The 22108-nt window shown below is 41.5% G+C and overlaps 2 protein-coding genes across 2 annotated transcripts in view; both read right to left on the reverse strand.

The window, feature by feature from the left end:
* The window catches only part of cetp (cholesteryl ester transfer protein, plasma), a 40696-nt gene extending 36710 nt beyond the window's left edge, over positions 1-3986 (reverse strand). The window contains exons 1-8 of the mRNA XM_034132934.1: positions 3616-3986; positions 2145-2259; positions 1931-2062; positions 1673-1743; positions 985-1072; positions 826-895; positions 643-703; positions 376-467 (exon numbers count right to left, since the gene is read on the reverse strand). Coding sequence (XP_033988825.1) covers positions 376-467; positions 643-703; positions 826-895; positions 985-1072; positions 1673-1743; positions 1931-2062; positions 2145-2259; positions 3616-3754 — 768 coding nt within the window. The 5' untranslated portion in view covers positions 3755-3986. The remainder of the gene's footprint in view (positions 1-375; positions 468-642; positions 704-825; positions 896-984; positions 1073-1672; positions 1744-1930; positions 2063-2144; positions 2260-3615) is intronic.
* A 5972-nt stretch (positions 3987-9958) lies between these two features.
* herpud1 (homocysteine-inducible, endoplasmic reticulum stress-inducible, ubiquitin-like domain member 1) lies at positions 9959-19663 on the reverse strand. The gene is made up of 8 exons (XM_034132933.1): positions 19314-19663; positions 18602-18679; positions 18177-18248; positions 17136-17332; positions 16599-16703; positions 15517-15888; positions 13684-13798; positions 9959-10586 (listed from the first exon to the last, which is right to left on the reverse strand). Exons 1-8 carry the CDS (start codon positions 19464-19466, stop codon positions 10398-10400), a joined length of 1281 nt encoding a protein of 426 aa, XP_033988824.1. The 5' UTR covers positions 19467-19663; the 3' UTR covers positions 9959-10397.
* Between the last annotated feature and the right edge of the window lie 2445 nt (positions 19664-22108).

The raw sequence follows: 22108 nt of genomic DNA on the forward strand, positions 1-22108 counted from the left end.
GCCCCGTGAGCTTCTCGCTGTAGAGGGAACATGGAACGCACACGCTATTTGTTGTTTGTTTATATCACGCAGTCTGTTCTTCTTCTCTCGGTTATCACGCAGTCTGTCTTCCGGTTGTTGCCTCTTTTGAATGACGAATACACACTACCGCCGCCTGCTGGTAAGGAGAGTTATTGCCACTCACGCATGCGCAGTTTGTACGTGCTTCTTGGCCGTCGGCTGAAGTCTTTGCGGTGTGTTCCAGTGCGACACATGGCCAAGATGCAGGAGACGTGAGGGACACAACAGTCGGGTCCGTCTGTGTCAGTTCTTTGGTGTCAGCTTGGTGTGTCCCTACCTTTAGTCTTAGGTTGTATGCAGTGGAGGGGCCTTTACCTTGTGGTAGGACTCTATGTAGTTTGCAGTGATGACAGGGGCAGCAGCTACACCAATGTCCATACTGATGTCTCCATCACTGAGGAACTGCTCTGTAAGCACAGACATATACAGGTAAACACACACACACACACACACACACACACACACACACACACACACACACACACACACACATATATACACACACACACACATATACACACACACACACACACACACACACACACACACACACACACACACACACACACATTGTGCACACACCTGCTCTCTCTTGTATGAAGTCTGCCAGTATATTTGCCACCTTGTTGATCTCCTTACAAATCTGCATTTGAAAACATATTAAATGTAGTGTTATCTTTACTCTGACTATAAGAAGACATGTCAACATTTAGTCTGGCTACAATGCAAGTGATTCATACTTTATTTATTTTCTTTGGTCCTCACCTGTCCCTTTACTACCAGTTTGACAGTGAAGATGATGAAGTCAGTGAAGAGCTTCTTCAGCCAGTTGGGTCTGATCCAGGCAGCAAACACAGCACGGTTAGACACACATTATCATGCATACTGCTGTTAACATCATTAGGGTTCAGTTTTGTTGCTTACTCTTTGTCGCCCTGCAGATGCAGACTGAGTTTGTGAAAATTAAGAAAACAGTCCGATGTGTCTGCTGCCACCTTCCCCTCTGCACAGTCTGACAGAGGACACACAAACAGAACAGATGTGAGGACGTTTAAGGAAAGATTTAAAGTTAGTCAGTTGGAACAAATAGGTTCCAGTATACTGAATCAGCAGCTGCCTTGCTGAAGGACTGAATAATTATACAACAAACCTTTTAAAAATGTAATGTGAGAAAATATTTGGGATTTGCCAACATAAATAAAAATGATGTGTTAACTTAAGGCTGTTTGTATGAGACAAATCCAATTGAATCAATTTTAAGGCAATATATACATATGTTTGTTGTAAAATGATCAGATCTTATATCTTCTTTGTAAGCTGTACTGTTCTGTAGGCTAATACTTGAACAACAAAAAAACATCTTATTGATATCTATTTTCTCTTGTATTTATTTGCATATTTGATATTGAGGTGATCTAAAAAAAAAAAGGAAAGTAATCAGGTTACATTACTTTTATATTTTGATGGATTTTTTTATAGGTAACTAGAAATTGTAATGGAATACATTTTTGAAGTCACCCTCCGAACCCTGAGGGGCCGACTCAAGCATTGTTTTACTGCACTCACGTTCAAGCCCTAATCCCTGAGCACACATACAAAATAAAGCACTTACAGAGTTTGGGGTTGATTCCGAGATCAATCTGAGATTCGACTTCAAAGTCAATTGAATGTTCAACGCTGACACTACATGAAAAAAGAAATACAAATGGCATATTAATACGCATCAATTTACTGGGAAAATGTGTTTGCAAAGGAAGTGATGTCACCATGCTGACAGAGCAACATACAGGAGTTGCAGTGCTGATGTCAAAGAAGTGTTCTCAATATGAATGATTTGCAGTGTTCAGGTGCTGGTCACACACAGACTCACAGCCAGCTGCCGTATCCATACTGGATTCTCCCTTTAAAGACTGCCGACACATTTGTTATTTCCATGGAGATCCCTTCCCCTGGATACAGTTGAAATGCACTCTGACCAATCGACAGGTTGTGAATCTCCAAACTGGGTGAAAGATGAAACATGACATGACTTTATGACATTTTGCGTGTCCATCTGTGTATTATGGTTGTGTGTGCCCTCTTACTTTTCCAGGCCATATATGACTGTGCCTATAAGGAACAGGGACTTCTCTCCCTTCACACTGGGATATCTGGCATGTTGGAACGCTGCCTCAATCACTTTGGTTGTTTTCTCGTTCACTGCCCGCAGCACACAAACACACATCTGGTCAAAGACAGTTAGAACAACATTATGTAGCTACTTTACCTTTATACTCAACCCAGTCTCACGCCATTTCGTGTTATAGTCACGAAATTAATTTAATCTATTGATTCGTGTTCACCAACACAATTTTCCCCTTTTTTTCGTGTCACACAGAACGATTTTAAATGCAATGTATTTCTATTGGTAGTATGTTTCGTGCCTGCACCACGTCTTTTTGTCCGGTCGGGTCTTGGAAGACCAGAAGCTGTGTGGTTCATAAAAACATGTTCTTACTCAATATCTTACCCTAAACCTAACCCTATCCCTTTTATTTTAAATTGTATAATGTCTGAGTTTTTTTGCCGTCTGTGAGGAAAATAAATGGCTCAGAGCCTCAGAATACTGAAATCTGTATTTATTTATTTTAAATGTCCTTCTAATTTGTTATTATTTGGTGCAGGCACGAAACATACTACCAATAGAAATACATTGCTTCTAAAATCGTTCTGTGTCAGAATACTTAAATCTGTAATTTTTTAAATGTCTTTTTCCTTCTAATTTGTTATTATTTACATTGCTTTTAAAATCGTTCTGTGTGACACGAAAAAAATGGGAAAATCGTGTTGGTGAACACGAATCAATAGATTAATTTTGTGACTATAACACGAAATGCCGTGAGACTGTGTTGTTATACTATAGGGGGGGGGGTTAGTAGTGCCAGAACAGGAGCCATGCACCACCAAACAAGATTACTTCTCTGACTGGCTTTATCATTGGCGAGAGCTTCACAACATAAAAACAGGACAGATGCATGCTGGGCTTTGTGATGTTGGACTAGTAAGTAATTAGAGATAGCATGCTATTTGCTGTTGCACTTACTTGATGTTCCGCTGTGTTAGCATGATTGTAAACTTGCAATCTTAGTTTATAAGTATTTATAATGAACTTGCAAGTACCATGCACGTTACTAACAGCTGTCCATGTTTCTGACAATGGTTTCAAAGTGAATTACACCCTGAGGCTGTTGAGGTACTACTGTAGGTCACACAAATACAGAATGTTACATCATGCTGTTTAAGGACAGACACATTGCATACAGCTGGGTATTCACACACCAAAGCAACTGGTAACTCATTAGTACTTCCATATTTAATGAGAATAAATGAAGAAAAACGTTATTACCCTCTGGAATATGAAGATATATGGAATTAATAGCATTGAATCTGCATTAACGATTGAAGTGTTTCCCATTAACTCCTTTTACAGCAATCTTTTTGTTTGTTTTTTATCAAAAGAATTGTTAATTTGATCAAGTATGGTAACTTTGGAGGTTAACAACAAAATCCACTCACAAACAACAGCAGCAGGGTAGGTCAGGCGGCACACAGCTCCCGTGAACCTGTAGGCTTCAGCGCGGTCCTGCAGGCAGGCGTGGGACGCCCCAAATACAAAGAGAAAGAGCAGCAGCGAGGGGACAACATCAAGAGACATTGTGCAAGAGAGCTTCACCTCTGTCCGAGCGGTTTGAGGTGTCTAACCCTGCGAACAGTTGAAGTTCAATTTATGTTTGGAAGTGTACGTTTCCTTTGTGTTTTCCCGAGCAGTAGGCTTTCTAATCCACTGCCACCAGAGGCCCGAAGACTCCAGCTCCCAGATAACTGTGATGTTCACAGTTTCAGACAGCCCTGTTGGAATCTCCTTGTTTTTTTCTGAGAGAACCCGACCGCCTGCCTGCCTTGTTCTTTTAACTGTCAGGGAGGGCAGGCCACTGTAGTGGAAAGCCTTTCCTTCATCCAATCAGAGAAGGACACCTTGTGGGATTCACAGTTGATGGACAAACACTGACTCAGATGTGTCTGTCATCCAAGGTAAACTGGTCAAAGTGCAGGTTCTGTGATGCCAGTGTTAGAAAACCTCAGGTAAATAAACACAATCTAAAGCTTTATAGATTGTGCAAAGGGAAATAGTACATTTTTAAAATGATCAAGCGCTGAGTAGGGAGATACAACAGCACTGAACAGACACTGATTCAAAGTAGAAACTGCCTGTAGATTTCTAACATTCCAGACTGTAGGCTCAAAGAACACTGAGGGCAGTTATCACAACTAGTATACACAGTCTACAAAGACATTTGACATTTCCAGAAACACTTATTCCTCACAATATCATCTAAAACTACATGCTGGAGATCAGCATGAAAGATGAATCTACTCATTTAGTCATCTTTTTTCTAGACTCAACAAAGTGTAAAAGGCTAGCACAATGTTCGGGTCCAACCTTCACTCAATAAGCACAAGCTCACAGGAAAGCTAGATACATGTCCAGAAGCTCACTGTAACGTACACTATTCAGTTCTTATGGTGATTCCCTTATAATCTAAAGTGTCTATCTTTTCTGATAGCAACTGTATACATTTGGTTTCACTTCATAGACAATAGTGCGATGAAACAAGAGTAAGAGTTGAACCTAAAGAGAGACTAGAGATAACAAAGGGGGTAACTGATATAGAAGAGGGCTCAACAAGAGCCTTTTGTGTGTGGGGGGAGGAGTACTCAGATGTTGTACTTGAGTAAAAGTGAAAGTACCAGAGTGTAGGAATACTCTGTTACAAGTAAAAGTACTGCATTCAAAATGTTACTCAAGTAAAGGACAAAAGTATTAGCATCAACATATATTTAAAGTAACAAAAGTAAGTCAGTGCAGATTGGTCCATTTCAGAACAATATATATATGATATGTTTTATAATGATTGATCATGAAAGTGTTCTCAAAGCTGGTAAAGGTGCAGCTAGTTTGAATGACTTTGTATACTGCAGGGTAGCTTGTGAATTTACTCCAGGTGGAACTAAAGTCTGATTTAACACTTGATTATATTTCACATCATTCATCCAGATCTGTGAAGTAACTAAAGGTATTAAATACATGTAGTGGAGGAAAAGTACACCATTTACCTCTGAACTGTAGTGGAGTAGAAGAACACAGTAGCAAACAATTGAAATACTCAAGTAAAGTACAAGTCCCTAAGAATTGTACTGGCCGAGTCGTGTACAGCGTTCTAAAAACACATGGGACAAAGAGTTAACAGCCATAGCTGACCACATTGCACATCTTCTGCAAGGGTTAATCTGGTCACGGGAAACTGTCAGTCAGTTTGAACTTGAGTTGTTTGAGGACATGTGCTGGGGAAGTATGCATATTTGGGGTCAAATATTTGAGGTTGCAGACACATCTGGACTACGACCTCAGTGTCTGCGCTCTGCATTAGGTTATTCTTTTGGTTGGAAGGCCCATTTAAACTCAAGCCGTGACATTTTGAGCTGACGTTCATAGTTCCGACTCGATGGATCCTGAAGACTTGATGATCTCCTGTATTTTCATTGAGCAGCAACAGTAGAGGAAAGCTTAAATGTTTTTTTGGGACAGTTTAGTCTTTTTTTTATTAGAGATTGAGAGTTTCAAAAGTGGGGATAAGGGGGCATGAGAGCCATTAAGATATCCAGGCCGGATTTGAACATGGGCTCCCAGCTCTACCCTTTAGCAGAAGGCATAATTTCTATACAAATCTTTAACTATTGGATGCTTTGCCGTGACATTTCGAACAGTCATTCTTGCCTATACAATCCATCCAGAATGGATTTTAATAACTTTTGTCATCATCAGGCTAAACTTTTAGTTTTAGTCTGAGAATACATAACTAGCTATGAAAGGCAGTACATTGTTAGCATGCTCACATTAGCATAAGCTCAAAGCTACGTTGTGCCTCAGTACAGCCTCTGATGTATTAAGAGAACTGGATACAACGTTGGAGGAGGGTTATTTCCTGACTCTCGAGAAAAAAGTACCCTGTGGCATATCTGGTATATCTTATGGTGATGTTCCGTAACCATGCCAATCTGGCTTGGTCCAATGGATTCAGCTATTTGCACAAATTAATTTAAATTATTATTATCCCCTGTTTTACAGACCTCTCTTTTTTCGAATGTATTTCAAAGGGAACAAGTATTTTGGGGCCTAATGGCTTCAAGAGACTGACACAGAATGTAAAGTACCACCTTATCTCAGACTTTGACAGCTATCGGGAAAACATGCAGGTCACCAGCTGAGTCCTGCAGAGAACCACACACAGACATGTGTCTGAAGCAAACAATACGTGTGTTTGCAGTCAGGTGCAGCTAGAGTTTATTCAAGGTCCTCATTTTTATCATTTCTCAAACATGTGTGTCCTATGGTGACATGACATTCAGCTTGTTCACTGTTTATGTGTCAGGGTATATGCAGGAATCCTGAAGTCAGATGTAATACCTTTTAAGACCTTTTTTAAGACCCTTTCCATACATTTTAAGACCTCATCGCCACTTGGAGTTTTAACCGGTTACATTGGCGACACACTTTACCTCACATTGACTATATACAGTATTGATTGTCCTTCCTCCTTATCTTCCAACCATTTGGACGCAGACTTGCATTTCCCCATAACGATGTTGTTTAACAACCGGCGTAAACGGACCTTTGCGCGCTATCAAGCAGTGAGCGTGCGATGTCCTGTTCAGATGACGTCAAATCCAACGGGATGCCATAAATAAACTAGAGAATGCAATTCCTGAAGAAATTGCTAGTGGGAATGCTTTATGCTGAAAAGCTGACGCTAAACTGCTATGCTGAAATGTAATGTGTAAGAAGAAAGTGAAGAATTTAGATTGAAGAAGAGGAAGATGGAGAGAGGAAGATATTGAGGAAGAGGAAGATGGAGAGAGGAAGATATTGAGGAAGAGGAAGATAGAGGAAGATATTGAGGAAGAGGAAGATACAGGAAGATATTGAGGAAGAGGAAGATAGAGAGAGAGAGAGAGAGAGAGAGAGAGAGAGAGAATTAAAATGAACAGTTAGAACTGACTCTTGATCGCCCTCTCTCTCTTCTCTTGAACGGCATATGACACCCCATAATTGACGTAGAGCTGTTGAGGGCACGACCATTAACCATTATCTGAAGTCTGCTGCTCTGAGCATGTCAGTTCGAGTGATGACATCATCGTGTTCCATTACACAGGTGTTTATAGTTGAGCTAACGAGCTCTGTAGAGATCAAAGGTTTGCATTGTTCTGAATGAGAGATAAACCTCTTACATGTGAACGTTTTGTGGAAGAACGATAACAGATATCTGTGAAATTTCAAAACGTGAAGCAGGTCAAGGAAGTTGAGCATCTGAAGTGTCATCTTTGTGTACTTTCGGGTTAATAATGTGGCCTTTTTGGCAGTTTAACTAAAGGTGTGTGGCTGCTGCTGTGAGGAAATATCAGCCTGAAATTACAATGGGTTTTAATGGAGACATGTTGAACGTTTTTGTCACTTCATGCCCTCAAGAGGCATTTTGTTTAATTATTTTGCTTAATTATTTGTCATTTCTCAAGCTACGAGATGTTTTCCTACGTTTGTCATGAAAAATTATGTCTCAGGAATGTAGGGTTTGGGAATTATGGCAGTTTTAAAACAAAAGATGAAGGCAAATTTCAAGATTTGCTCCACTCTAGCTGTGACATCACGCACTCTAGTTAATGTTAAAATCTGAAGAAAACCTCTTTAACAAGGTCTGAACAATGTTTAATATCTCTAAAAGTAAGAATCAGATTTAAAAGTTGTGTTACACGAATAATGTCAGAAAGATGTGTAACATTTTAAAGTTGGAATGAGGTTTCTGAGTGAAAGTATGAATGAAGAGTTAGCAGTTGAAGTCGCATGAAGATTGTTCAAGTCTGAAGATTTTCTCCATTGACTTCAATGGTTAAAAATGTGATGAATTATGGGATGTATCTCTGGAATTATGAAAGTTATGAATGATAAAAGTAATAGCCTGCGATTCCCGACCGAGCTGAACATTTTGATCTTTGAACGGAGTTTCTGCGATGTTGAATGTGGGAGGAGAAGAGGGCCAAAATAAGTCGGCGGAATAATACAAATGTTGTCCGTAGCATAACATATAGTTGGAATGCTGTATCAGCATTCCCACTAAACTACACAGAATCACACTACACACCTACGCAATGATTACATTCAGGCAAACTGTAGAATACAACCTCTTTGGACAATTTATATACTTATTGAAAACAAGCTACAAAATGTAATACCTTGGAAAATGCACTTTAATACTTTTTAATAGCCTTAATTTTCGCTAAATTGATTTATCAACTTTTAATACTTTTTAAGACGTGGACACCCTGTGTGTGTGTATATGCATAAACTGTGGTTGCATTGTTTATTTCTAAATCTGAAACACTGTCCTCACAAACCATATCTGCAAAAATCAACACATTGAACCGGTTACAGGTATAAAGATTTATTGCATCCATTATTGCAAGTCCTCCTCAACACACACCTCATTCTACAACATCCACCACCGTTCTCAAAGAAAGACAAACCAATAAATGTCATAAACATAGTGACCATAATCAAGCATAATCAATGACTTGATAAAGTGACCAGTAAATGCATTGACGAAAAGTCATTCATGCTTCTGATCAGTGACAGTACAGGTTTCTCAATCAATATGATGAGATTAAAATGCTTTAAAGGTACTGTAGGAGTGATTTGATAGCTTCATTAAGAAATTAAAATCTTAGCTATGAGAAACTTTCCATAGATTTCTAAACCGTTTCTGACACTGAAAACCATAACAAATGTTCTACTAAAGCAACATTTTTGCAATTTCTCAGCACTGGACTGGCTTTAAACTTTTCACGTGTTGTTTGAACAGGATTTTGGACTGGACTCTCAATCACATCAGAGCCTGTGAGGCCTTGTGTTTATATTACAAGGCTTTCCATGAAGAATACAAAATCATAATTCCTCCAAATGTAAAGAGGCTTGCATAAGATACATATTGTAAAGTGCTTTGTGAACTTTAAGTATATTTACAAAACTTGATTTACAATAAATATATATATATATATATATAAAATATATATATATATATAAAATATATATATATATATATATATATATATATATATATATATATATATATATATTATATATATATATATATAATATATATATATATTTTATATATATATATATATAATATATATATATATTTTATATATATATATAATATATATATATATATATATAATAAAACATTTTTTTTGCGTTTGGTACCAAAGACCAGCTGACCTCAATAAGAAGTCTACCCATAATGAACTGGTGTGAATCATTTGGATGTTTGTGATTTGTCTGTCATGTTCAGTTTCTAAAGCACACTGACTATAGAAGAAAAATGCCAAAATAATCTGAATTAAACTGATAAAGCGGAGCCGTTTGAATTAGAATATCAAGTACATTGAGAAACAAACAAAAAAAACATCTCTAAATAATATACTTGTACTATATTATGCTAGCTTCTTTTGCTTCCATAGTCTGTCAAACAAGTGAAAACAACAACATGACCCACAGCTGTAATCAAACCCAGGCTCCATGCAGGGACAGTTTGTAAATCCAAAATAAATCTGTCCGTGGAAAAAACAGAGAGCCATCCGACACAGGACTGGCCTGCAGTGGATTTTGACTTAAAAAAACATGGTTAATATAATCCTCATGAGTGGGAAAGCATTGATCCTGATCACATTTATCACAGACATGCTGAATTTAAGTCCATGTCTATTAACCTCCTCACAGCAAAACAATGTAGTTAAAAGTCCAACAGTCAGGTGAAAGGTTTATTGGTACTCTTGGCTGCTACACGCTGCTGTTTCATGGGTAAGGGTCTCAGTGTGACGCAGCAGGAAGCCTGAGGATGAGCATAAACCCACTATCAGTAGACAGAGGTCAGATAAAGAGCTGGAATAGCATGGGATCCCATTGAACTATGCACAGTTGTTCGGAATGTTGCTGATAATTCTGGTCCTCTCTGTCCATTGGAACCAGTCCACATATTTTTTAATTCTGGCATCTTTTTATTTTGCTGGCATTTCAACTTTGCGTCACACTCTGAGGAAAGACCAATGTCAAACCGCAGCTTTTTTAACTATTGCTAATAGGAATGTCACAGTCATGTCTGATTTTATTTTTCTTGAGTTGAAAGGTTTTCCTTTGGCTCCAGAGATTATTCATGGTGTCTCTATCAGGTATCTATCCTAGGTTATCAGTTGGCCATCCCCTGGGCAACCTCAGGAATAAGGGAGGAGAAGAACGTTTTAAGGAACACCCAGGCCGTCCACATGACTGACACCCTGTAAGGAGGCACTAACACTGCCGCCATTGGTCCGTGTCCCTCTGACCCGCCCTCTTCAGCGGCAGGCTCCTCCCTCTGTCTGTCAGCAGGCTCCTCCCCCTGAAGAGACAAAGACAAACAAGGCATCACACAAAGGGTTATATCACTCACAGGCTCCGCCCTCTACTGGACTCTATGGGTACTACCATATCCTGCGTGCATTCTCCCACTGAGACTTCTATAGACGTAGCCGGCCTAGGGCGGGCCTACCTGAATGCGCGCGCATCACACCGTATAAAAGGCATACCGGCAGTCACGGGGAAGGGCTGCCCGACCGAGGCAGGCTCCGCAACAGCAGAGAGCGCACGGGTGGGGAGCTCCATCTTCGCGGAGTTGACTAGCGGGGGGAGGGTAGCGCCTCGGTGGGGGGGAGATTCTCTCTACCGGGGACGCAAGGGCGAATCCCGCCTCCTTCCTATTTAATGCCCAGATCCCTTTCAAAACTTTTAAAAATAAAGATGGTGTTGATCTGTATCCAAGTCTGAGTGTCCTTTGTTTCCACAATACACTTGCACATGTTGATGACTGTACCAATTCCCCACTCGCTGCCCCAGCTGTAGCTCCTGTTAGTGAGGAGGCTAGTGGGAGTGCGCAGATGAGAGTGATAAACCGCAGGCAGCACTGTTATGGTGCGATGCGGGTACAGGGACATTATGACCGACATTTTTCTGTTAGAAAACACTCTATGCCTGAAGCTAAGACTCCAAATAATGCTGTTTACCATAGTGGTAGGGGCTGCATTATAGCAACGCCCGCACTTGTTAAAGGGCGCGTGGCGGTGCGTTCAGGGGCCTTAGTAAAGACACACTACGCCTGTAAGATCTCGACCCCCCACGGTCAGATCTTCCCTTCATGGGGAGTTTTGCGGCGGAGCGGGTCATCAGAGGGCTTTCCCATTAACACAATGTTATGGGGAATGGAAACTCAGCTGTGTACTGACAAGGTGGATAGACAGGACGCTGAAACGGGGCTATTCACTCCAGTTTTGCAGCGTCCCACCTCCTTTTATGGGCATGCGAGAGGTAAATCTGTCTTCCCAGGAGGAGATGGGTTTCCTCTTAGCAGAGATTCAGGCTCTGGTGCAGAAACAGGCTGTGTCTGTTGTGCATCCTCAGCACAGAGAGAAGGGTCTTTATTCCATGTATTTCCTGGTTCTCAAGAAAACAGAGGAATTCAGACCTATTCTAGATCTCCGGGGCCTGAATCGTCATATTTCCTGCAGGAAATTCCGCATGTTAACTGTGAAACAGTTACTAGGGCTTGTGCAGCCAGGCGATTGGTTCACCACCATCGACCTGAAAGACGCGTACTTTCATGTGGAAATTGTTCCAGAGCACAGAAAGTATCTGCGTTTTGCCTTCCAGGGAACAGCCTACGAATACAACAAGCTGCCGTTCGGTTATTCCCTATCCCCACGCACATTCAGCAAATGTGTGGCCACAGCGCTTCAACGTGCGTGCCACCCTGTCAGAGAGCAGACGTGCGTCCCTTCTCAGGACGGTGCACAGGCTGCGACAGGGGGCAACAGTGACAGCTTTAACTGTCATGCAGACTCTGGGTCTCATGGCGGCTGCCCACATGGTGGTCCCGCTGGGGTTACTACATATGCGCCGCCTGCAGAGGTGGTTCTCCAGCCTGCGTTTGGACCCCAAGAGGCTCAAACGGCGGCTGGTGACCATCCCCCCCTCAGTGGAGGGCAACCTCCGGTTTTGGGGGTCTCCGGACCACCTCCGGAGGGGGTCTCCACTGGGACGGGTGACCTCCTACATCACAGTGTTCACGGACGCGCCCGGAACAGGATGGGGAGGGACCTGCCTGAAGATAGCTATAGGTGGGCGCTGGGCTCTGACAGAGTCTCGACACAGCAACCTCCTAGAGCTATGGGCAGTAGTGTTAGTTCTCCGGCATTTCATGCCCCTAATTCAGGGGAGACATGTAATGGTCAGGAGCGACAACAGCACCACAGTGGCTTATATCAACAGGCAGGGCGGAGTCCGCTCCGCCTCCTTGTTGACCACAGCGGAGGAGCTGTGGTTATGGGCCTCAGAGGTGGTGTTTTCTCTGAGAGCCCTCCATGTCCCGGGACCTCATGTCGAGGGGCGGCCCCCTGCCAGGCGAGTGGGTGCTTCACCCGGAGGTGGTGAAGCAGATCTGGGCCCAGTTCGGGAGAGCGGAAGTGGACCTGTTCACCAGCCGGTGCAACAGCCACTGTGCCCTGTGGTTCTCCATGGCCCTGAGCGACGACCCGCCCTTGGGGGTGGACGCGTTTGCACACGAGCCATGGCCAAGGAAGCTGCTCTACGCCTTTCCACCGCTGCGTCTCATTCTCCCTCTCCTGGGGAGAGTGAGGCGAGAACGTCTGTCATACATCCTAGTGGCTCTGGACCACGTTGGGGCGCCGTGGTACTCAGATGACACAGATGATGGTGGGCCAGCACTGGGCGGTTCCCCAGTTCTGGGGGGCGGCACTGTTTTTTGAGCACACTTTCTGCGAGGTAGGCGCAGCAGGGTGCGCTCTGTCAGCCGCAGCCCAGATTTCTCCTCGGTCACAACCGGGTTAAAGGAGAATGTGGGGCAGTAGCTGCTGACCAGAAAAGCCGGTCAGGGGCAGTAGGGTGGAATGGTGGTGTTGGACGACAGTGCGCGTATACATCAGGGCTCCACCCACTGTACCCATAGAGTCCAGTAGAGGGCGGAGCCTGTGAGAGATATAACGGGGGGTTACGTATTGTAACCCTTGTTATATTAGCACAGGCGAAGCCCTCTACTCAGAGCACTGTCTGTTCTATTCCGCTCGCTGAAGAGAGGTATAGGATGATAGTCAGGAGGCGAGGCCTCCTTTTATACGGTGTGATGCGCGCGCATTCAGGTAGGCCCGCCCTAGGCCGGCTACGTCTATAGAAGTCTCAGTGGGAGAATGCACGCAGGATATGGTAGTAGAGGGCTCCGCCTGTGCTAATATAACAAGGGTTACAATATGTAACCCAACGTTTTCCATCAAAGGTGTATTATTTCAATCAGCAGATCAACCCACAGTGGTCTATCGGGCCTACTTTAGCTAGCAGAGACCTTGAACAACTGAGATATCCAGATGTGTAACAGAGTTCATAACACTTCAGTTGAATGAAGGTAAAGCAGAGTGGAAATGTTCTCTTACTGCGTTAGGGTTCCTGTTCTCGTTCTGTTGGTTGTGCTGGACTTCAGGGGGCTGCAGGGGGTTGGGTCCTTGGACCTGCGCTCGTCTTCTAAAGGGGAACCAACCAACAGTGTGTCTGTTGAGAAAAAGGAGGAGAGGAAACCAAAATAAATTCAAAGTCAAAGAGGATGTCACTACTGTATTTACAAGTCAGTGCTTTAGTGGTTTACCCTGAAAGGAAGGATTGTAGCACAGCTCTGCACAGAACATTCAGATTTTAATAAAGGGAACATATGTTTTATATGAAGGCACTTCTTAGTGTTATGTGAACAGCATAAAGCAGGTTCTGGGGTTGGGGCTAACCATCAGCTATTAACTATCTTTTGAATTAAACACTGGTTTAAAAGAAAAACTTGGACTGTTAAAAGTGAGGCAACGCTTCATTTCCTTAATTCTACTACACATTATTAGGATAACACAGTTAGTTTTTTTGGCTTGTTATTTTTTAAGAATGGTTGAGGAAAATGCAACTTTTTTAAAATATGTTCAGTCACACACTCCCAGGAACCCAGAAAATGTTACTTAAGGAAGTAAACATCAATCAACGGGACCAGATGGGCCGAGCCCTAACATTACATGCTGACTCAATGAGCCAATCTGACAGGACTACCTCTGCTGACTGTCTACACATGTACTCACCTGACAGAGTGAGAGCATGGTAAAGACAACATCTTTAGATCCTCTTAGTGACAGGATGGGGCCTAGTTTCTTCTGCATGACGTGTATGCCTCTGAGCATTAACCTTCCAACGGTTGCTGGTGAGTAATAATCAGTCAAACTCATTCTGACTTGTATCTGTTATCAGAGGGCCGGGCTGTGTCCTTCAGACACAAACACAGTTTCTCTCTTCAATTTGATCAAAGTTCACTTCTTTTATAATTGAAGTAAACATTGTATTTTTTTCACACATTATTTCTCTTCATTTTTTTTTAGCAATTCATACTTCTTTCTTGACAAACAAACACATTGAATATACCTGCGGGCATGTTTGTGTCAAGGTGAAGGGTTGTGCAACAGCAAACAGAGTGTGAGAGCAGGACATGTGAAGTAAAGGAACAACATGACGATAACAACACACACTCAAACGGCCTTCAAGTGAACAAGTCGGGAAATTCAACGATAATTATATTTGGCTAAACAGACCACAATAATTTCACTAATTTACTAATTTACTGTTTTTAAATGAAAATAATCACTTAGTAAATATGATTCAAGTTCAACTTTATATCTTACTGTTTTTATGTGTGTCTTTTTATGATGATTGGGATATTTCAGATCAAATTGACTATGGTATCTTACACATGGTATTGTAAGTGTATCGTGTAGTGTTGGATTCACAGTAGTCTCGCCCTGCCTTGGTCTTCTTGGTCTTGACTCGGTCTCGACCTCTTAAAGTTTTGGTCTTGGTACACTCCGGTCTTGGTCTTGACTTGGTCTCGGTTAAGGTGGTTTTGACTACAACACTAAATATAACCTAATTATTTAATAGTATTTTTTTTTTTTTTTTTTTTTTTTTATAAATTGAATACATACAGGCTTCAGTTGACAACTCAAAGATCCTTACTTCCTATTAGGCCATTGATTAAAATATGAATATGAAGATAGAGTTGATGCTTTTGGAGGAGGCTCTGGAAGCCAACAGCAGCAGATGATAAGAGCCGCTGAGGTTCAGAGCCCCACACTGGAGGGATTTAAAGGACGTTTGTCGACCCACAAGAGTGCAGGGAAAGCATATGAGCCAGAATGGACCTGAAAATGTCAAAGTTGAAGTAGAAAGGGACGGATGGAACTTACAGGTACATGAGGAGCAGGGTGCTCATCACCAGCAGGAAGCGGCTCAGGTTGGAGTTGAAGTACACAATCATGAGCAGAACGCCAAATCTGGCAGCGGAGTACATCCAGTCCAGCCAATCCCGCTCCACGTCGTCCTCGTCCTCCATCACCGGCCCCCCCTGCGCGTTCATCCTCATGTTCTGGTTGGCCTCCCCAGGGTTGATGAAAGCACCATCCTGCACTGGGTTCTGATTGGCGGGCAGGTTTTCGATGGGATTCTGATTGGCTAATGGGGCTGGGACAGGTACCTGGTGGGCGGGAACAGGAGGGTACTGGCCAATGGTTGTAGCTGGTGCTGATGGTAGAGTGCCTGCTGCGGCCAGCGCTGCATGGCTGTCGGTGTGAGATGAACATAAGGAGGGTTAGAAACTGGAAGGGGGAAGAGTAGAATATTATATTCATAATAAGCTAAGAACAATGAACAACAGCTACAAAACATTTAGAAAGAGCAGATGAATTAAAAGAACCTGGTGTAGGAGATGCAGAAGAACAATGTTTAGATCTCGCATAAAAATATATATATATATTTAATTCTGTATGAATTAATTAAATTAATATATTATAGAAGGGATACACTTTAGAAGGCTTACACCAGCTCACTAGATAATGCTTTAAAAGTGTCTCTCAGAGAGACTCTTTCTGCCTCTTTCAATATACTGTGAAAATAAGACACCTAACTAGAAAGCAGATCCCTTTCTGGTCATTAGTTTTTAAGAAGTTGATTTGGCAAAATTGTAAAAAATGAAGGACCTCCACTTCAAAATATAAAATGCTAATCAAATATTACCCCAACATTAATATAACAATGTCAGGAGACAGTTACATGAGAAACCATTCATCATGATATGGTACTACAGAGCACAATTTATGAAGCTCTGTAGCTCTGGAGATTTGAAGGGTGTTTTTTTTTTAAATTGCAAATGATGCACAAAGAAAAGGAAACATAGCAGGACAAAGGCATCCACAATGAGAATCTGAGGCTAAAGAAGAACTCACACCAATGGTAAAGTGGTAGAAATAAAAGCGTATAATTCAAAACTTACTATTGCATGTAATACTGTCTAGCGTAAACATGCTGGAGCCACATGAGCTGCTGGGGGCTGTACAGAGAGTAGGTGGGGAAGGCTGGCTGGAGCATCTGTGGAGGCCTGAAGGAGAAACACACTGTTCACATCCGCTCACACCGATACCAAACACAGCAGTCAAAGAACCAGAACAACAATATGGTCTATGCCAAGATGGTTTTCACATACAAGGAGTTTGATTTGGAGTATAACGTTTCCTACATAAACACAGTAAGATATATACAAATATGAGCAAATATAAAAATGTCATAAAAACTATTAATATGTCACAACAATTGAACAAGTTATATAAAAGTAGATGGGCCTTGTTGTTGAAGCAACTAACTGCCTGGAAGAAGAGCACAAATATTAAAAGGAAGAGATAGTGTGGGAATAGTTGTTACGAAAGAACTGTCCTGAACATATCCGGCATACTCCGAAACTTTTGATGTCCAGCCATGCCAATGAAATCTAATACAGTTAAGAAGATGCATCATTTCTTCTTGTATGACTTACACTGGAGCAGCAGGCCATGCTGGTGGAGACATGGGGGCTGGTGTGTGAGCTGCAGCAGCTGAAGGTGAAGAGGTGTGCCTCCTCTGCCTCAGTGAGTGTGAGCTGGGGGGCTGGACTGAGGATGAGGGGCCAGAAGGACTCGGAGGACCAGAGCCTGCCTGAGGACGGGGGGGACCGGGCTGCTCTGTCTCTTTGGTCTGCAGAGGCAACAACAGTTTGAACTTCTTTCAAATGTAAGCAATATATTGGATGTCCCTCAGCACTACAGAAAATATACTTTCATACGTCTGTAGATATAAGCTTTAGGGTCCAGTGTGTAAAAGCACTTGGAGGTTGTGTAGCCTTGGTTTAGCAGAGCAGGGTTGTGAAACTAAGGCCAGGTATCATAAGCTTTACTTTGTATCTCTAAAGAGTAGCTGGGTTCTGAAAGATGAGCCCGGAAGTGAAACAGTTGCACTCAGTAGTGGAGTTTTCTAATGTAAGACGAGATATAGAATGAGACAATAACATTTAAAAGGCTGTATATAAGTAAAGAAAACAACACATTGAGTTCTAATGCCACCTTTTGGTATATATATGCAATGATTTACTCATATGCCACAACAATATTATGTTCCTGTGTTCAAATATCATAATTTGAGGGCTTTTTTTAAGCTCATATTGATAGATGTGAATGTTGGCAATTAAATGAGCATGTATGTATTTCTGCTACCCCTTAAAGTCTTCATGCCAACCCAATAATTGTTCTAGATCCGCCACTGACCTCTTACCTGTGTTATTTATGTGACAACTGTACCTGCATTACATGGATGTGTGGCCCGCAGATTAAAAAAACACAAGGAGGGAATCTGTCATGTTGACAGTGACTAACAACACACACCCGTGTGATCCCTGCTGAAATGTCCTTGGGCATGCATGACACCAATTGTGTGCTGGGAACAAACACCTGCTGTCACGAAAAGAAATGTCACTTCCCACTTGAAAAATAACTGGGAAGATTCTGTTGAGCTTGTGAGAATAGTTCCGTGTGACTACTCTTACCTTAGGTCTAGCTCCCAGGGGGCCTTGGGCCGGAGTAGCACACACCAGGTGCAGTGTGGGAAACGAGTCAGTCTGAGAAACGGACATAAATGTCTGATTAGAAAAGCTACATAGTAAAACACAATGCTATATTCAAGTCTTTACGTTGGACATCATTTGGCCCAATCAAGATGAAATGTTGTTCTGACAATCAGTTAACTTTGAAAAACATTGTTGTGTTCTTCATACAGTACACCCGTACTTAATTTAAAGACAATATTTTTAGTAAGAATGCTAAGTGGAGTTAGTTTTGGTTATATAGTCCAATATAAAACATATGCCACAATATGTGAAGCAACCGCTTTTCATTAGGCCCATTAAGTGAAAAACTCTCCCAAAAGACACATGCCAAAGTACAGTAAACAGAGCCATATGCTCTCACATACCGGTCTGAAGAGATCTTTAATGGGCAGATGATCTGGCAGCAGTTTACCACCATAGATCAGTCTCTGGTCACTTGTAGCCTACAGAGAAACACGTTTAGTCAGTTACACAAACAGCGGAGTGACTACAAGGGTGACATATTTAGATACACACAAATGTACATAGTAGTGTAAACGGGAAAAATCCAGTGCATAGACCTGCATAGATTTGTAACACATAATTAAGTGGCATAATATAACATAAAAGTGCAATTTATTATCTATAAAAGTTGGCCTTGTTTTACTGTTTTGAAACAGGAGTTCCAAATAATAAATAAAATAATGAAATATGATAAGGTACACAAGGGTTTTGAAATCATTTCTTAAATGCATTCATAAATATATATATATATATATATATATATATTACATATATTGTAACCATTATATAAAATGACATAAACTGTGATATGAGATGTTGCACATATCACCCACCACTAATGCTATAGTATACAAGTATATTTTATCATAACTTTTCTAAATGATGTATTTAGGTAATATATGTTTCTCCCAGCCCTGATGCAGCCGGTTCAGCCCATATACTGTATAAAGGTTCAGCCACATTAACTCATGGTGCCGCCTGTCACTCAGAGTTAAGACATTCCACAGCACAGCCTGTCAGGAGCTCACCTCGCTAACATTAGCAAGCTAACTTATCCGCTTCATAAAAACTCACCGGTCTAGTTGTGTAAACGATCGACAAATGCCTTTTTAGATCCTTCACAGTCCAGTTCGGACAAACGCCTTCCACGGCTTGGTCCTCCTGAGCTTGGTTGGGCGTTTTTATCAGAAGAGTTATCGTCTTTTGTTCAGTGTCCTCCACATCCATGTTTACTATCTTTCAGTTTGTAGTCTACGGGTGATACTGTCGACTCACTACAACTGTAGTTGTCAAAAAAGAAAAAGCCCTGCTGATACAGTCTATCAGCACATAGAAGAAACGACGAAAATGATTTTGTCTAAACAGAAACTTGTGCTAAAAGTCTTCCTGCTGCCTGGTATAAGCAACTTCAGCGAGGGGGCGGGCTGTCGGTTGTCTCAAAACACTCTGTGGCCGCCGCTGATTGGTTACACTGCGCTCCGGCTCAGACGTGGAAGCTGCTCAATAAACCTTTGTCCTGTGGGCATGCGCAGTAATTCATTATGAAGATCCGAAGATCGTTTATTTAATAACTAATGGAGTAATGAGTTTGCTTAATCTGATGTAATTTTACCAACTGAAAAGTACGTAGGTGTAAGTAAATTTCCCCGGTTTGAAAAAATTGATTTCAGCTGTTTATGTATTCTATAGCCTATCAGTGGAGTTGCCAGATATTTTCTTTTGGGGGTGCTGTGGGGTAGCTTCACGTTTCATAGAGGGTGCTCAAACAAATTTGAGGGTTTCCCATTAATGTCCCGGGCTACAGTCAGGGGCGGACTGGGACTAAAAAACAGCCCTGGAATCTCACCCAGACCAGCCCACGTAAATTGTCAACGGGGGGACTGGATTTGTCAGATTCAAGTTAGTAAAATGCCTCAAATGTTTTTTTTTGTGATTATTACAATGTATAGATTAGAACATGTACATATTTAGTCATTGTGGAATACATTCATCAAATTTGATTTTGAGCAGCTTATGTCTTTGTTGTAATATTACAACACTGGGTCAGTGTGGTAGTCAAAATAGCATGAGCACCTGTCATGGACCCCGCCCTTCTTATATGTTCACATATGGAAATAAAACACTAATAGAAATATAATTATAAAGATAATTCACTATAACTAAGTTCTAAATGTGTCCTCTGTTAAGATTTTGAATTAAGACCAGAATTGAATAAATTAATACATTATTTCTGATAAAAGTATGTGAAATTATATCTGTAGCAATATTGTAAACTCTACTTGTATCTTATCAGTTAATTAGTTACAAAAATACATTTAACTCTGGTTCTGGCAGAAACAGTTTCTGAAATGTTTTGGGACACTTGGATGTATCCCTTTTAGTATGATAATTAGCAGGGACGTGCACAGACATTTGGAGGGGCTATTGCTCTAAACTGGAAAAAGGGCCTCCCCCCCGAAAAAAAACATAAGACCTTTTGAATATTCTAACTTGTTTTTAATGTAAAAGGTTCATAAAATAAAAACACAACACTGTGACACTCAGTTGACTTTTATGTCCAACTGCTAAATTCGTTATTCAGGCACATTTTTAGTTTTGCGGTCCATATCATTAAAATATCTAATGTTAGTAACTATTAAAGAAAAAATGGGGACAATCCTGTTTTAATGTAGTTTGACCAGACCATTGTAACTGCTGTGCGGACATAGGCTACTGATAAAACAGGGCTTCTAACTAATTAGGCTACCTTAAATAAACTCACTAATTAATTAAACCAGTTCAATACGCATTATTCTTATTCGTATCATTCTTTGTGAGCACAGTAACGGTAAGGTATCTAATTACTTATTTATTTAGAATCCCATAACTTAATAACAGAGATGGTCAAACTAAAGTAGAGACATGGCAGAAATCCTACAATGAAGCGGGACAGTGAACTGTTGTCCGTGAGAGGGCGATCATGAAAAGAGAGCGAACGGCCCCGTCGAGGGAGTTTACGGAGCAGAGTAAAAGACACAGAAAGAGAGAAGCACAATAACAAGTATATTTAGGTGTTTTTTTTGTAAATAACCGACGGTGTCAAGAGGAAGTAAAGTCCCCTGGTTTGTCCCCTATACTCTAACGCCAGGCAGGCATTTGGTGTGTTCACCATAGCCATATGAGGCCGGACTCTGAGGGCTTTCCTTTGCTTCCAGCTGTCAGATTGTAAACAAACTAAGTCACGTGACTGGGGGCAGATGACAGCGCTGACAAGTTGTGTTTTATCGCAGTGAGATGCTACAATACTAATTGTGGGCTTATCATGTTGATTCGGCCACAATAGAAAGCAAAAAAAACTCTCGCTCTCTCCAGAGGGGCAGGTCAGACAAAAATGGCAAACGGGCTGTTGCCCGGGCAACATTAGCCCCTACCTGTGCACGTCCCTGATAATTAGCCTGTTATCATTAGCCAGACAGGATTGTGTGACTTGTTGAACTGGTTTACCTGTATGTATGGGTGTAGGTATTGACTTTATTATGATAATAGGCTAAGCCAAGTAGTATTGTGTGACTCAAGTGTACAATGTAAATAGGATTCAGATGCTTGTTGCATCGGGACACCTGGAAGGGGGGGGGGGGTGGTGCATGCATTCCTTTTAGTATGATAATAGGCTAAGCCAGACAGAATGAACACTTGTCCCTCCACCCTATCTATTCCTTCAGGTAATCTACTACAATATAATAAGCATATGTATTATTGATACATATTTATTAATTACTTTTTCCATTTCAGAATGCCACCAGCAAAGAGAGGTCCTCGATTCAGTGTGCAGGATGTGATTGCTGCCATCCAAAACGGAGAAAGTGGGTGAGAACTGGAATCTCTGAAAT

The sequence above is a fragment of the Trematomus bernacchii genome, unplaced genomic scaffold (assembly GCF_902827165.1).
Source record: "Trematomus bernacchii unplaced genomic scaffold, fTreBer1.1, whole genome shotgun sequence".
Taxonomy (NCBI): domain Eukaryota; kingdom Metazoa; phylum Chordata; class Actinopteri; order Perciformes; family Nototheniidae; genus Trematomus; species Trematomus bernacchii.

Coding starts and splice junctions, on each gene's coding strand:
- herpud1 (XM_034132933.1), bottom strand. CDS start 19,466: ATGGATGTGGAGGACACTGAACAAAAGACGATAACTCTTCTGATAAAA. Junction 18,249..18,601: donor TTAAAGATCTCTTCAGACCG/GTATGTGAGAGC, acceptor TCCGTTTCTCAG/ACTGACTCGTTTCCCACACT. Junction 13,799..15,516: donor ACCCTGCTCCTCATGTACCT/GTAAGTTCCATC, acceptor TTTTCTCAACAG/ACACACTGTTGGTTGGTTCC.